The following is a 16,350-nucleotide window of genomic DNA, read 5'->3' as shown; positions in this document are numbered from 1 at the left end:
CACACACAGAAACGAACTATAAGATAACAATAGCCATTTTCCTGACTTGGTACAGAACATTTTAACCAAAAAATCGTGGATTGAAACTAGTTTTGCCTGCTTTAATGGCAATATTAAATATAACACTAGAATGACAGCATTACATGACAGGACTACAATACAAATAAATGAAAGAACAATGTTGTCTAGATGTCAATGTTGGCTAAAAATGTAGGCAAACAATAACATGAATAAGGTATTTAATTCTAGCTATCATCACTTTTTCTACAATTGAAATAAAGCACAAGACAAACTTCATGGATACATATACAGACCACGTGGCAAAAAAAAAAATAGTGACATATATATATAATGAATAAGAAAGCATGTTTTATAGTACGTTTTTCCAGGGAGCACTGCTTCCATACATAGAATCTTTTGAATTATGGCTAAGGGCCTTTAAGATGTTTTCATGAATCTGGATTCTGGTTAAAATTATCGATAATAGTTTCAGCACAATTTGTAAGGCAATTAAAACAATAGTTAATATATATGTATTATTAAAACAATTTATCACATTATTTGCCATTAAGGCATTGCTGTTAGCATATCAACATTCAAAATTATTTCGGCATAGTGTACAAACACGTGTCTCAAGGAATTTATGAAGATCATGTCAATTCAAAGGAGTCTATGACACTAAAACTTTTGTTGTCATGCAACAATTTCCACTCAGCTGTCAAGAAATTTTATTGAGACATCAAAACTATAGGAACATCTAAGATAAACAATAATGGCTGACAAATTTCAGTAATAATGAATGATTAACATAAATAACTGCAAATATATAACAAAATCAGTTACTCACAGTCAATAAACAAACAAACAAACCAATATTAATGCCATTTTATAAAGAACATAACAAATATTTCTTTAATCATACACATCACATAGTTATTCTTATATTTGACACTTTTTTTAAAACAAGTAAATACACAGTAATGATTTATAAGGATTTTACCAAGATTGAAAAAACATTAATGACAGATATACTACTACATGACTTGGTTATTTAAACTGGACTTTGACAGAACCTTTGATTTCTGACCTACATACAGGACAAGATTTCAAGGCGGGGGCACATTGGGAACAGGAAGATAAATGACCACAGGGCAAAAACACAATAGAAACAGGCATTTCACAACAAATCTTACACTGTGTTTGTTCTTTCATTTCATTGTTTTCTTCTGCTATTTTCTTTACATTATCTATTAAAATAACCAATATAACATTAAGCTTTTAGATATGTTTTACTTTGACATACTGATTCCCATTGAAAATATTATGAATTAGAACCACATTGCAGGATAGGCTAACCAAATGAACAATTTTTGTGTATCACATATTTATATCAAAATCGATTCAGTGACCGTATTTTACAAGAAACATCTCTTTACAGATGGCAAAAGTGATAATTTTCTGTAATTAATTTTGTAATAATTTTGGGTTATCAATGCTCTTCAACTTTGTACTTGCTTGGTTTTCTACATTTGTTTATCTGAGCGTCACTGATAAGTCTGGCGTATTAAATTATAAGCCTGGTACCTTTGATAACATTTTAATGAAAAAAGAAAAGATGGCTGTTAAAAAAACTAAGATGGTGAATTTTCACCATCACCAGAAATTTGTTTCAGAACGAGTGATTTTTACTGATTGATATTCAAATACTGTCTAATGGTCTCTAATAATGTTTTCATTTTTCGTTACATCATAAATTTAAGAGAATGTGCTATTCATAAGCCTACTTAGAAAGTCACTAACCTTTTGAAAGAACTTTTCTACTCTTCATGCTGACTACAGAATGATTAAGTTTAGAACGTATCGGTACAGTCAATTCCGATTTTGCTATTTCGCCACTCTCTTCTATTTTGGTCACCTCTTCCATTAAATTCCTTGCTGACATTCCATTCCAGCCTTAATACAAAAAATATGAATAGCATATAAATAAAGGTAATTCATAACTGTCTCTAATATACAGTCGTAAAATAACAAGGGGTCTGTCATGAGACAGCATACCGAATTTCAAGCAGAGGTCAAACCCAGTTGAGCAAGTTGTGTCCATACAGTTGAGCAAGTATGGATACAATATTTCAGCTTAAAAAAGCTCTGAATTTGAATTGTGATTCTATATTTGTTACAGCATAGGTTTGTGACACAAAATAAATGTGAAAAATTCGAAACTGGACATTTACCTATTATGTTCCAATATCCAAATTCGGCATATCAAAGAACCAAAATATCCGGTTAATAAAAATAGAGAATTGAGGCACTGAGTGTTATATTATCGTCATTCTTAAAAGGCTAGGAGTGAAAAACAACTTTAATTCGGTTGCATGTTTTTAAGGAAAATGAAAACAACTTTCACTTTCATCTAAAATTGCATATTACCATGATATATCCAGAAACTCAACATTTGTATGTTTTCCACAGTTTACACTCACAATTCTTGCAGTTTTTGAACGTTTGTTCAATTGTCTTTTAAATATAAAGATTACCATTTTATACCGTTTAAACCTAGCATATGCTTGGGTAAATTTTTCTGAATATTTAAACATTATTCATGTATACAGTGCACATGGTGTCAACTGCATTTCTGTTCCTACATAATCTTCTTCAATATACGGCTTTGAGCATTCCTGATGATGGTAAATTCAGAAAAGTTTTTCGGTCACCTGAAATTTGTTGAAAGAATCACGAACTTTTCAAATGCTTCCAAAAAGATTTGTGTTAAAAATATCGGTGAATTAATTTTCCTTTATGTCCAGAGGCATACATGAGACAATGCTTGTTTGGCTTAATAAGTTTTATTTCGAATACCGTATTTTATATGACCAAATCACTGTCAGAGGATATTTAATGTGTTTATTCACAAGGTAATAATCAACAGGAGAGTATTCCACCTGAAAACGACAGAAGCAGTTGTCCTTTAAGATATTATCAAGATATATGACTTGATGACTATAAAACGTTTGCTTTCATCAGGACTTCCAAAGTATGTCGACAGCAAAATACCATTATCAGGTAAAAGTCTTATGTCTGTTGGATCAACAAAAATGACTTTATTGCCTCATTTATAATAAATAAAAATAGAAAGTGAAGCTTAACATGCTTTTATCTGCACATAAACACAAAAAGCAAAAGTTTTATTTTCTAATTCTACATCAGTTCTTGATTATACAACATGCATTACTCTGTTAATGAACACAAATAAATAATACAATAATATTAGTTTAAAAGAAGCTAAGGAATTAATAGATGGGTTAAAACTTAAATCTAAAAAAGTAAGAATCTGCTTTGTTGTAAGAAAGTAAAATTGTAGTATTTATTTAGGACTATCTTTTTATCAGTATCTGATCTCCATCACCAAAAACACTTAATGAAACTTTTACAGAAAATCAACATCCTTGAGATGTTTGTTTACAGAAAATCAACATCCTTGAGATGTTTGACTGACTGTGTGAACATTTACAACTTTAACATTTACCATACAATCAGCAAACATTCAGGAAGAAAGATAAAAGATCATCACTTTGATTCTTACCTGATGTCCTGACTGCCTTTCAATCTATCGCTATAAGGTTAAATATTTCAATCAGAAGCAACTTCATTAAGTATAAAAATCCATTTGTTTCATGAAATATTAGCATTAAAACACATTTTTTTTGCATAATACTGAAAAAATCAGTAATAAGTTGCTTAGAAAAACTAGAGGCTCTAAAGAGCCTGTGTCGCTCACCTTGGTCTATGTGCATATTAAACAAAGGACACAAATGGATTCATGACAAAATTGTATTTTGGTGATGGTGATGTGTTTGAAGTTCTTACTTTACTGAACGATTTTGCTTCTTACAATTATATCTATAATGAACTTTGTCCATTAGTAACAGAGAACTATATTTGGTAAAAATTTACATAAATTTACCAAATTAATGAAAATTATTAAAAATTGACTATAAAGGGCAATAACTCCTTAAGGGGTCAATTGACCATTTAGGTCATGTTGACTTATTTGTAGATCTTACTTTGCTGAACATTATTGCTGTTTACAGTTTATCCCTATCTATAATAGTATTCAATATAACCAAAAACGGCAAAATTTCTTTAAAAATTACCAATTGGAGGGCAGCAACCCAACAACCAGTTGTCCAATTCATCTGAAAAATTCAGGGCAGATAGATATTGACTTAATTAACAATTTAACTTCTTGTCAGATTTTCTCTAGATGCTTTGGTTTCATAGTTATAAGCCAAAAACTGCATTTTACCCCTATGTTCTATTTTTAGCCGTGGCGGCCATCTTGGTTGAATGGCCAGGTCATCGGACACATTTTTCAAACTTGATACCCCAAAGATGATTGTGGCCTAGTAGTTTCAGTGGAGATTTTGTAAAAGATACTTAGATTTATGAAAAATGGTTAAAGATTGACTATAAAGGGCAATAACTCCTAAACGGTTCAACTGACCATTTTGGTCATGTTGACTTATTTGTAGATCTTACTTTGCTGAACATTATTGCTGTTTACAATTTATCTCTATCTATAATAATATTCAAGATAATAACCAAAAACAGCAAAATTTCCTCAAAATTACCAATTCAGGGGCAGCAACTCAACAACCGATTGACCGATTCATCTGAAAATTTCAGGGCAGATAGATCTTGACCTGATAAACATTTTTATCCCGTCAGATTTCCTCAAAATGCTTTGGTTTTTGAGTTATAAGCCAAAAACTGCATTTTACCCCTATGTTCTATTTTTAGCGGTGGCGGCCATCTTGGTTGGTTGACCAGGTCACGCCACACATTTTTTAAACTAGATACCCCAAAGATGATTGTGGCCAAGTTTGGATTAATTTGGCCCAGTAGTTTCAGAGGAGAAGATTTTTGTAAAAGATTACTTTAATTTACGAAAAATGGTTAAAAATTGACTATAAAGGGCAATAACTCCTAAACGGGTCAACTGACCATTTTGGTCATGTTGACTTATTTGTAGATCTTACTTTGCTGAACATTATTGCTGTTAACAGTTTATCTCTATCTATAATAATATTCAAGATAATAACCAAAAACAGCAAAATTTCCTCAAAATTACCAATTCAGGGGCAGCAACCCAACAACCGATTGACCAATTCATCTGAAAATTTCAGGGCAGATAGATCTTGACCTGATAAACATTTTTATCACATGTCAGATTTCCTCAAAATGCTTTGGTTTTTGAGTTATAAGCCAAAAACTGCATTTTACCCCTATGTTCTATTTTTAGCGGTGGCGGCCATCTTGGTTGGTTGACCAGGTCACGCCACACATTTTTTAAACTAGATACCCCAAAGATGATTGTGGCCAAGTTTGGATTAATTTGGCCCAGTAGTTTCAGAGGAGAAGATTTTTGTAAAAGATTACTTTAATTAACGAAAAATGGTTAAAAATTGACTATAAAGGGCAATAACTCCTAAACGGGTCAACTGACCATTTTGGTCATGTTGACTTATTTGTAGATCTTACTTTACTGAACATTATTGCTGTTTACAGTTTATCTCTATCTATAATAATATTCAAGATAATAACCAAAAACAGCAAAATTTCCTCAAAATTACCAATTCAGGGGCAGCAACCCAACAACCGATTGACCGATTCATCTGAAAATTTCAGGGCAGATAGATCTTGACCTGATAAACATTTTTACCCCATGTCAGATTTGCTCTAAATGCTTTGGTTTTTGAGTTATAAGCCAAAAACTGCATTTTACCCCTATGTTCTATTTTTAGCCGTGGCGGCCATCTTGGTTGGTTGACCGGGTCACGCCACACATTTTTTAAACTAGATACCCCAATGATGATTGTGGCCAAGTTTGGTTTGATTTGGCCCAGTAGTTTCAGAGGAGAAGATTTTTGTAAAAGTTAACGACGACGGACGACGGACGACGACGGACGACGACGACGGACGCCGGACGCAAAGTGATGGGAATAGCTCACTTGGCCCTTCGGGCCAGGTGAGCTAAAAATTGACTATAAAGGGCAATAACTCCTTAAGGGGTCAATTGACCATTTAGGTCATGTTGACTTATTTGTAGATCTTACTTTGATGAACATTATTGCTGTTTACAGTTTATCCCTATCTATAATAGTATTCAATATAACCAAAAACGGCAAAATTTCTTTAAAAATTACCAATTGGAGGGCAGCAACCCAACAACCAGTTGTCCAATTCATCTGAAAAATTCAGGGCAGATAGATATTGACTTAATTAACAATTTAACTTCTTGTCAGATTTTCTCTAGATGCTTTGGTTTCATAGTTATAAGCCAAAAACTGCATTTTACCCCTATGTTCTATTTTTAGCCGTGGCGGCCATCTTGGTTGAATGGCCAGGTCATCGGACACATTTTTCAAACTTGATACCCCAAAGATGATTGTGGCCTAGTAGTTTCAGTGGAGATTTTGTAAAAGATACTTAGATTTATGAAAAATGGTTAAAGATTGACTATAAAGGGCAATAACTCCTAAACGGTTCAACTGACCATTTTGGTCATGTTGACTTATTTGTAGATCTTACTTTGCTGAACATTATTGCTGTTTACAATTTATCTCTATCTATAATAATATTCAAGATAATAACCAAAAACAGCAAAATTTCCTCAAAATTACCAATTCAGGGGCAGCAACTCAACAACCGATTGACCGATTCATCTGAAAATTTCAGGGCAGATAGATCTTGACCTGATAAACATTTTTATCCCGTCAGATTTCCTCAAAATGCTTTGGTTTTTGAGTTATAAGCCAAAAACTGCATTTTACCCCTATGTTCTATTTTTAGCGGTGGCGGCCATCTTGGTTGGTTGACCAGGTCACGCCACACATTTTTTAAACTAGATACCCCAAAGATGATTGTGGCCAAGTTTGGATTAATTTGGCCCAGTAGTTTCAGAGGAGAAGATTTTTGTAAAAGATTACTTTAATTAACGAAAAATGGTTAAAAATTGACTATAAAGGGCAATAACTCCTAAACGGGTCAACTGACCATTTTGGTCATGTTGACTTATTTGTAGATCTTACTTTACTGAACATTATTGCTGTTTACAGTTTATCTCTATCTATAATAATATTCAAGATAATAACCAAAAACAGCAAAATTTCCTCAAAATTACCAATTCAGGGGCAGCAACCCAACAACCGATTGACCGATTCATCTGAAAATTTCAGGGCAGATAGATCTTGACCTGATAAACATTTTTACCCCATGTCAGATTTGCTCTAAATGCTTTGGTTTTTGAGTTATAAGCCAAAAACTGCATTTTACCCCTATGTTCTATTTTTAGCCGTGGCGGCCATCTTGGTTGGTTGACCGGGTCACGCCACACATTTTTTAAACTATATACCCCAATGATGATTGTGGCCAAGTTTGGTTTGATTTGGCCCAGTAGTTTCAGAGGAGAAGATTTTTGTAAAAGTTAACGACGACGGACGACGGACGACGACGGACGACGACGACGGACGCCGGACGCAAAGTGATGGGAATAGCTCACTTGGCCCTTCGGGCCAGGTGAGCTAAAAAGAGGATGCTCAAGTAAATCAAATTGCCACTAAAGTTGAATCTTAGTTTCTGATTATTTGCAAAAAAGGTAAGACTGACAGCCAAACAAAAATAAACTGTGCCATACCCTTCAAGATTGAAGTCTTGCTTGCCACCATTAAAAACTAGTAATTTTTGTGATTGAGATGACAAGACGCGTAGGGCACAACAAGCCAAACTGAAAATATAATTATGGACTATATACCTTTATTGCTTCAATTTTTCACTACTGCTCAATTTAAAAAATAAAAGTTTTTAACTGATTGGGTCTATTTCGTGTATAGTTTCTCTAAGATTTAAAACTGTATAAATAATCAGATTTGAAAATTATGAAAATTATTCTTTTACCTTCAAAAAGCTTTCAATCCTAGCATGAATGAAGAAATTTAGCTCTGATCAAACTTGATTAAATTTCCACAATTTTGGCTTTTACCTTTATCTTTCAAAACTCTATCAACAACTATTCTAATAACTTTAGGTAGATATCCCATTGTAAGTATACTCTGAGCTGCATCTGTCAGAAGTGGGTTTTTCTTCTCTGCTTTTGTAGGAGGTTTCCCGCTTGGTAAGAAGTCTAAAATATAAATAATTTATCCCTTATATAAAGAAATATCAAAATCCTTACTAATGTCTTCTGGTCATTTACTTAGTAAGACTAGTGAACAGCTGACATACTACCAAAGCATAGGCCACAGCAGTTAGTAACTTCCTTTCTAGTTCTTCAGAAACCTTCTATAAAACAAGGAGCGAGCTCTCAATGTATATTTGTTCCGTCTAGCAGAAATTTCACTAGAAACTTTTTTTTTAACAATGTCATAATACCTGTAATGATATGATAAACAAAACGACGTCAGCCAATCAGAAGACGCGTTACATTCAAAATTATTTTTTTTCTAGATAGAGTAAGGGAAAATAATAAATATTTTTTTTTCTTTAAAAATTATATTTCCAGTGGCAAAATATTATTTTCCCACTGCCAGCAAAGTCATTTTGAACTATTTTATTTGAATAATTATTATTAAGAGAGCGGCGTTATCTAAAAGAGGGACGAAAAATACCAAAGGGAGAGTCAAACTCATAAATCAAAAATAAACTGACAACGCCATGGCTAAAAATGAAAAAGACAAACAGACAAACAATAGTACACATAACACAACATAGAAAACGAAAGAATAAACAACACGAACCCCACCAAAAACTAGGGGTGATCTCAGGTGCTCCGGAAGGGTAGGCAGACCCTCCTCTACATGTGTCACCCGTCGTGTTGCTTATGTGATAACAAATCCGGTAAATAGTCTAATTCGGTAGGTCACATTCATGAAAGGGAAAACATATTTAAAAAAAAATAATGAAAAAGTTTTTCATTCAAGCAAGCAAAAAAGTTTTACAATCAATTGAAATAATTCTTAATATATATTTGTTATTCCTTTAATAAAATTTACTGATATCTTCTCAAATTAGCAATTTTGTTAAAACAAGTGGGTAATATAAACCTCTGCCTTTGTTCTCTGAACTAGCAACTCCATCTTCTTCACAGTCACTATTGTGACTATCGAAAGTTTGTGCTATGCCATCAGTATTCAAGGCCTCCTCCTGAAATGTAAAGCAATAACATTGATTATTTTTTTTCTGAATGATTGACTGGTAATATTGTCGAAATGTGCATCTGTTGCAGAAAATTTACACCTTTTATGGTATTATATACTCATATGAAACTTTGGTACTTTTTTTATACAATGTAAGATAGATCATCTATCTCATAAACCTTATCACGGAATATTTTAACATTTTTAAGTTGCTGTTTTTAAAATTGATGAGCATTCACTGCAAGGCTCAGAATTATCTCCTAGCTTTTGAATGGCATTAGAGTTCCTCCAGCTTCATTTTTTCAGTGTAAATCTATAAGTAATTTTGTTTGTGTTTTTTTATATCTATCTTGTTGCTTAGAACGTTGTCGATGTTTCCACTATTTATGGTTTACAATTGCGCAATTGACATCTTTTGTTTTTATGAAAGCAAACATTCAAATTGCTGTGAGTGCCGGATTTACCATTGACGAACTTTCATTTGTCTAAATAAAGCTGGAAGATGTCCCGATTTTTTAATATGCACAAATCACTCATCCCTTTTGATTCGTTGTCATAATCAACATTAACAAACTTAACAAAAAATAGTTCATATAACTACACGTAAAAGTTTACATATTCCTGATGCTATTTAAATTAACTCAAGCTTTTTTTTGTATTTTTGTTATCATTGAAAAACATTATTAGCTTAAACATGAAGGAAAGGAAATAAAAGGCAAAACAAAGGAAGCTCGGATGATATTTATCAATTTTGAAGTTAATTACCAGCTGTACTCTTCTGACGGCATCTTGTACTGTAGCAATGAAATCCAAGCCTTTCTTGTCCTTAAGAAACTGGCATTCTTGGGACCACCTAGCATGTTCTACAAAAGGATTATCTTCAGAGTCCCAGTTCTGAAGTCCTATACCACAGTGAAAACATCGCACATGGTCATTGTTACCTAAATTTAATATTTCAACAATTAGTTTTATTTCTATCATGACACATATAATTTAAAAATCAACCATGTTTCTCCTGCTAAACATTTACAAATGTAAAGGTGTCATTTGGAAGTTAGCCACACTTTAGATTGAAACAACTTTTATACACATTGCACATCCTATTTAGTCATTTTATTAATAGACAGTTTGATGATGGTTAAAGGTTCACGATAGTTAGATTTAGTCTCATTTCTAAATTTAGAGGATAATTATACATTAAATACATATGAAGGATTAAAAACAGTGATGATAAATATTGAGGAAGCTAAGAATTCGATTCTCTAAAACATAATGCTATTTATAGACTATTATTTGGAATTTCCAAATGTTACATGAACATGATGAACCCATTTAATATTCATGCATTCTTATCAACATGTCAACACCCTGAAATGGCAAGTCTTTTTATTATTCCACATTGTTATTAATCTACAAATGTATTTTCAATGTCTTTTATCAAATGTTTATGCTTTTGTGGTGATTAGGAAAAAAGCTTTTCTCTTTACATTCTCTAAAGAATTATATAATTCTCATTGTCAATAATTGTACGATAAAGGAAGCGTTTTTCGTGAAAGCATTCGAAGTGCTGTCAAGTTTTCATAAAGCAAGAGCGTGAGATTTGGCCAAAATTGTAAAACAAAAACAAAAAACAAAAAAACATGAAACATGCCCCCAAATAAGCATGAAAATGTTTAAATTAGACGCGTACATCACGGCATCTGTCAACAAATCACAATCTCGTTGTAGCGTGCATTATTAATTTCAATTTTGATAGATTTATGTATTTGATGTATACATTTAGGGGTCTATATAACAGTTCCAATCTTCAAATATAGATTGTCATTTACATTTAATAATTTGTCATTTGTCAGGGATTTTTATAACTTGCAATGGGGTATCTATGGGTTTTGGTCATTATAGTTGCTATGGTCTCTACTGAAACCTTTGTGTGATTGTCAATCAAACCCCACCATCTTATTTGATCTTATTTCTGTACGGCATTTTATTTTTAACTTTTAATCAGGATTCATAGGGCCGAAAAAGGGCACATGGTAAAACGTAGCCTAGCTTGTATATACATAATCAATAAATACATTTGGTTTGTTATTTTGTTTTTAAGAATAAACAAGATAAATGAAATTTATCCTGCAATCAGCCAAATGTTATATAAATAACAGGTTATAAATACAATTTTGCTCTCCTTGTACAAAAAAAGTCCATGTCATGTATCTACATTTAAAACAAGAATATGTGGCATGATTGCCAATGAGACAACTTTTCACAAGAGACCAAAATGACACAGAAACTAACAACTATAGGTCACCATACGGCCTTAAACAATGAGCAAAGCCAATACCGCATAGTCAGCGATAAAAGGCCCCGAAATAAAAATGTAATACAATTCAAACGAGAAAACATAGTCGGAATATATTTATAATCATATTGTATATTCAGTGTCTACAAAAAGTACTTTAAATTTCAAAAAACAAAATTTGCTCTTAACTGTTAAGTATCCTAACAAAGTGTTCAAATGGTATTCAACAACGGTTTAAAGCTGATTTAAAGCAATATTTATTTTTATATTTGTGACAGTATTAAAAATAAAATTAACGGTATCAATTTTCTTGCACCAGATGCGCATTTCGACAAAACATGTCTCTTCAGTGATGCTCGTGGCCAAAATATTTGAAATCCAAAGCTTATATAAAAGATGAAGAGCTATAATCCAAAAGGTCCGAAAAGTATAGCCAAATCCGTGAAAGGAATCAGAGCTTTGCATGAGGGAGATACATTCCTTAATTTATAATAATTTCTATCATTTTGTAACAGCAAATTTTAATAACACAAAAAAATCCGTATTTTCATGCCAGTACAGAAGTACTGGCTCCTGGGATTATATATTCAGTAAAAAAAGATTGTATACCTGTATAATAAAATCCTGCCTCTGCCATAGTTTCTGGGTGTTGTTGTATACTGGTTGGCCATGTTTGAAAAGTAGAAAGTCTTATGCATGTAATTGAGTACTGGGGATACGTAGGTCCCTGTCTTAATTTATGCGATTTGTTAAATGTTGTAGTCCTAGTGCTATCTGTTTCACTTTATGTATTTCATGAACAATAGGACTATTCATTTTGGGGTCTATATATATCAGTACCAATTTTCATACGTAAATTATATTACATTTATTAAGGGGTATGTTTTTTGTTCATTGTTGAAGGGTGTATGGTGACCTACAGTTGCTAACTTAATCATCATTTGGTTTCTGGTGAAAAGTTGTCTTATTGTCAATCATACCGCACCTTCCTATATCTATAAGACTAACATCTACTATCAAACAGGATTATGTTTCAGCTCAAAGCGGAAAAAAGACACGTGATAAAACTGGGGCGTAAAACTTTTGTGTCTGATTACACTTTTTTAAAATAAAAAAAAACCCCAAAATTTGCGCATACAGGAATTACTGTTAATATCATGTAAACCCTATGAGAAAACGTTCAAAGGTATTTAACATCGGTTAACAATTCTCATTTTTATACGCCCGTTACGGGAGTATTATGTACCGTTGTACGTCTGTCCGTCCGTCCGTCGTCAACATGTCGGACAGTTACTCCAAAACGCTTTAATCAATTTGGATGAAACTTTCGTGAATTGTATATATCTATTGATGTAAGCTCCCTTTATAATACTATACATTTTAGGCTTTACATTTATGAGTTATTGGGTTTTGTTCATGAAAAAGGGGGATTTTCCAGTTTTTTGACAATAACTCAAAAAGCTTTCAGCATTTCTATGAAAATTTGGTGAGTTGTAAATATTTATTGATGTAAGCTCCCTTTTGATCTTCATAAATTTCTAATTCGACATTGAGAAGTTATTGAACTTTATGAAAATGTGGCGGGCGTGTCAGCTGATTATATTTGTTTCGTTATTATTGATTTTGGACCTGTTCAGTAAAAATAATTTGTATACCGGTATAGTAAAACCCAGCTTCTGCCATAGTTTCTGGATGTTGTTGTATACTGGTTGGCCATGTTTGGAATGTGGACAATCTTATACATGTTATTGAGTATTGAGGATATTTAGGTCCTCTTCTCGAGTTCTGTGAATTGTTAAATGTTGTAGTCCTACTGCTATCTGTTTCACTTCGTGTATTTTGAGTTAAACTTAGACTTCCATTCATGTACGTGCCCGGTAGACAACTTCTATTGAATAATATCCGTGTTGTGTCATTCATTCTATTTATAGATATTCACATTCTGAAAAATTAAAAGTACAGGATCGGCTAGGTGCATATCAACATTCAAAATAGACAGTAAAGTAAAAATTTGAATTAAATGAAATGTGTAGCAATTTGACAATACGACGGCAACCAAACAACAATACAATTCCAAAAATACTGTGGGTTCCTTCCAAATTTGTTCTATGTCATGTAAGTAGGTATGTTCTACCGTTAAACAATTGCATGAAATTCATAAAACTCCCCCTACAATATTTACTTATCTAAAAACTATACATACTTGTTCATGTAGAGATTTTCTGATAATTATTTCAAAAGATTGTTCAGATTATTTTATATACGTTATTTACTTGTTATGCGTAAGCAATAATAATAAAGACGCCAAAAAAAAAAAAAAAATAAGTATTATGTCAACAAGAAATTTGAAGACGCAAAAAAACTAAGTATTTTGTAAACAAGAATTCAGAAAACGTAAATAAAATGAAAGATTATATAAAAGTTATTTATATCCTGAGCTAAAAATAATCCAGTGGATTTTCCATAACTACATTTAAATGAAAATTTTTAGACTAAAATTAGAACCTACATCATAACTTCGGTATACTTAAAAGTAATAGGAGCTAGTTTATTTTGATTGGCTGGATCGGATAACTGCATATAGATAGTATATTTTATTGATAAACTCTATAGAAAGGATATATAAGCTGTTTACAAGCAGATGGAAATAATCAAGTGTTAATGAAAAATAAATATTCAAGACATTGGAGCTAAACTTAAAAGTTTACACAAGATTCACACTTGGAATCATATATCGGTTTAATGATTTTAGAAATGCTGAGAGATGATCTTTCCATTGTACTACATGCTGTAAATTAATATTTTCTCATGATTTATGTATGGCTTATGCCAATTCTTGGATTTCCCCAGATTTATTTAAAGGGTGAGAACTTCTAGACGGTCCTCATTAGCACGGAAATGCTGTATTTATTTTTTATAGTACATTCACATACGATGATCAAAATACAGTAATTGGATGCATTATTGAAAAAGATAATAGATGAAAGATGAATTTATATTGTGATTTTCAAGAAAAGCTTAAAACATACAGAAATCTCAAAATTCAGAAATCTACTTCATAGCATTGTAATACTCACGCTGTTTAATTTTGAGTTATTTTATTAGATCTGTGGTCAGATTTAGTCTAATTTAAGCAGTTAGAATTCAAGTAGAACATGTAGAGTCTAAAATATATTCACAGCAGCCAAAAAAAAAAAAAATGAAAAACAAATAATAAATTTTTGCCTTAATAGAGGGAGAGCTTCACTGCTCGCTCTAGATTTGGAATCTTAATACACATGAAGTTCTGATGTTATAAGAACACATGTTTGATAAAATTCTACAGAAAAACACCTATTTGATTTGTTTTCTCTCAATCGTGTTTTGACTTTCGAACAATTGTTGCCTTTATTTTCTTGTCCAGACTGTTTTGTTTGAATAAATACAAAAGAGTCTTCAATTTCACGCATTAAATATAAAACAAATTCACGATTAATATATAAAAAAGAATATGTGGTATGATTGCCAATGAGACAACTGTCCACAAGAGATCAAAATGAAACAGACATTGACAACTATAGGTCACCGTACGGCCTTCAACAATGAGCAAAGCCCATACCGCATATTATGTTCATAGCTATATGATTTTCTGGTCCACAAAATATCATACGGCTGTAAGAAAATAATGATCAAGACTTAGTTTCGCTATTTGTTAATTCTTCTACCATGTCTACTGATATCCTAGTAATGAGGTACTTAATTATGCTATTTATTTTATATGTAATTGATGAACAATAAATATATGTACCATGTAAGTTTTTTATACAGGAAAAGGTTGTGTCAGAACCAGTAAAACCAAAAATTGATTGCAGTGGAGAGAAGTAATTCATTGGCCAAATCATAAATATGTATATATTTGTTAACTTACATTTGACCGACTTCTCTCCACCACCAGAATAAACTAAAATTCCATGTTAAATTACTTAAAATAAAATCCCCTAAGTCTTAAAAATGAAAAGTTAGAATATCAATTGTTCAATGTCATACTTTGCAATTACATAATTCTTCTTTTCATTTTTATGTTCCCCTATACAACTTATGCAAGAACACATTTTCAGAAAATTCATTAGGAAGATAAAACATATGCTTGTGCTGTTTATATACTAGAACGTCGGTATTTTTTATCACTATATATCACGTTATCATGTCATATTTCATGTGCGTAATAAGGACTGCGGGAGTAGTTAGCATTGTACACATGTTATTTTGAATTAACTAAAAATAGAAAAGGAAAAAAAATATTCTATTTTTATCACAGTTTTAACTGGTTTTCCCCTTTTCTTCTTTTATACAATATAACCAATGCACCTATTTCGACAACCATATCATAGACTTTTAAGGAAATGATATTAAACCTACTACATGTATAAACAGTCTCAAATAAAATAAAAAATACCACAAAAAAAACCAAAACACAATCACTAGTATTGATTCTCTGTTTTTTTTTCAGTTTGATATTGTGATTTAAGTAGAGGTCAGACAAAGCACCATAATCTAAAAAAGGAATTGCAAAGACACACGGATACTTGGCGATAACCAAACTACTTTCCATTGGCGATTTTAAGTGTCAGCTGGCTAAGTCCATTGAGGTATTTCAAATAAACATTATTGTAAATTTAAATGTTCAAGACATTTTTAATCTATTTCCTTATATTATGAATGTGGACTCTTTTTCATCAGCTTATATAAAAAATTTGTAAGGGTTCCACGGAACCCAGTGTCTCGCCTGCTTTTGCTGTTATTCACACACTCATCCAAAATGATGACAAAAAACAATGAAATTATTCCTCTTGATAATATCTTTTGATTGTCAGAAGCTTCTGT

The 16,350-nt window shown here is 32.0% G+C and overlaps 1 protein-coding gene across 2 annotated transcripts; it reads right to left on the bottom strand.

Annotated features, from left to right (window-relative positions):
* Window positions 1-222: 222 nt before the first annotated feature.
* LOC139491898 (baculoviral IAP repeat-containing protein 8-like) lies at window positions 223-15,700 on the bottom strand. 2 transcript variants are annotated; one of them, XM_071279812.1, is made up of 7 exons: window positions 15,395-15,700; window positions 13,143-13,429; window positions 9,957-10,132; window positions 9,099-9,198; window positions 8,039-8,179; window positions 1,801-1,953; window positions 223-1,247 (listed from the first exon to the last, which is right to left on the bottom strand). In XM_071279812.1, exons 2-7 carry the CDS (start codon window positions 13,405-13,407, stop codon window positions 1,048-1,050), a joined length of 1,035 nt encoding a protein of 344 aa, XP_071135913.1. In that variant the 5' UTR covers window positions 13,408-13,429; window positions 15,395-15,700; the 3' UTR covers window positions 223-1,047. The 2 variants fall into 2 exon arrangements, with proteins under 2 accessions (XP_071135913.1, XP_071135914.1); XM_071279813.1 differs by having other exon boundaries at window positions 15,514-15,633.
* Window positions 15,701-16,350: the final 650 nt, after the last annotated feature.

This window comes from Mytilus edulis, chromosome 10, assembly GCF_963676685.1.
Source record: "Mytilus edulis chromosome 10, xbMytEdul2.2, whole genome shotgun sequence".
Classification (NCBI taxonomy): Eukaryota; Metazoa; Mollusca; class Bivalvia; order Mytilida; family Mytilidae; genus Mytilus; species Mytilus edulis.
This window is presented reverse-complemented; position numbering and strand designations above follow the sequence as displayed.

Coding starts and splice junctions, on each gene's coding strand:
- LOC139491898 (XM_071279812.1), bottom strand. CDS start 13,407: ATGAATGACACAACACGGATATTATTCAATAGAAGTTGTCTACCGGGC. Junction 10,133..13,142: donor AGCTGGGTTTTACTATACCG/GTATACAAATTA, acceptor TATTAAATTTAG/GTAACAATGACCATGTGCGA. Junction 9,199..9,956: donor CCGTCAGAAGAGTACAGCTG/GTAATTAACTTC, acceptor TTTACATTTCAG/GAGGAGGCCTTGAATACTGA.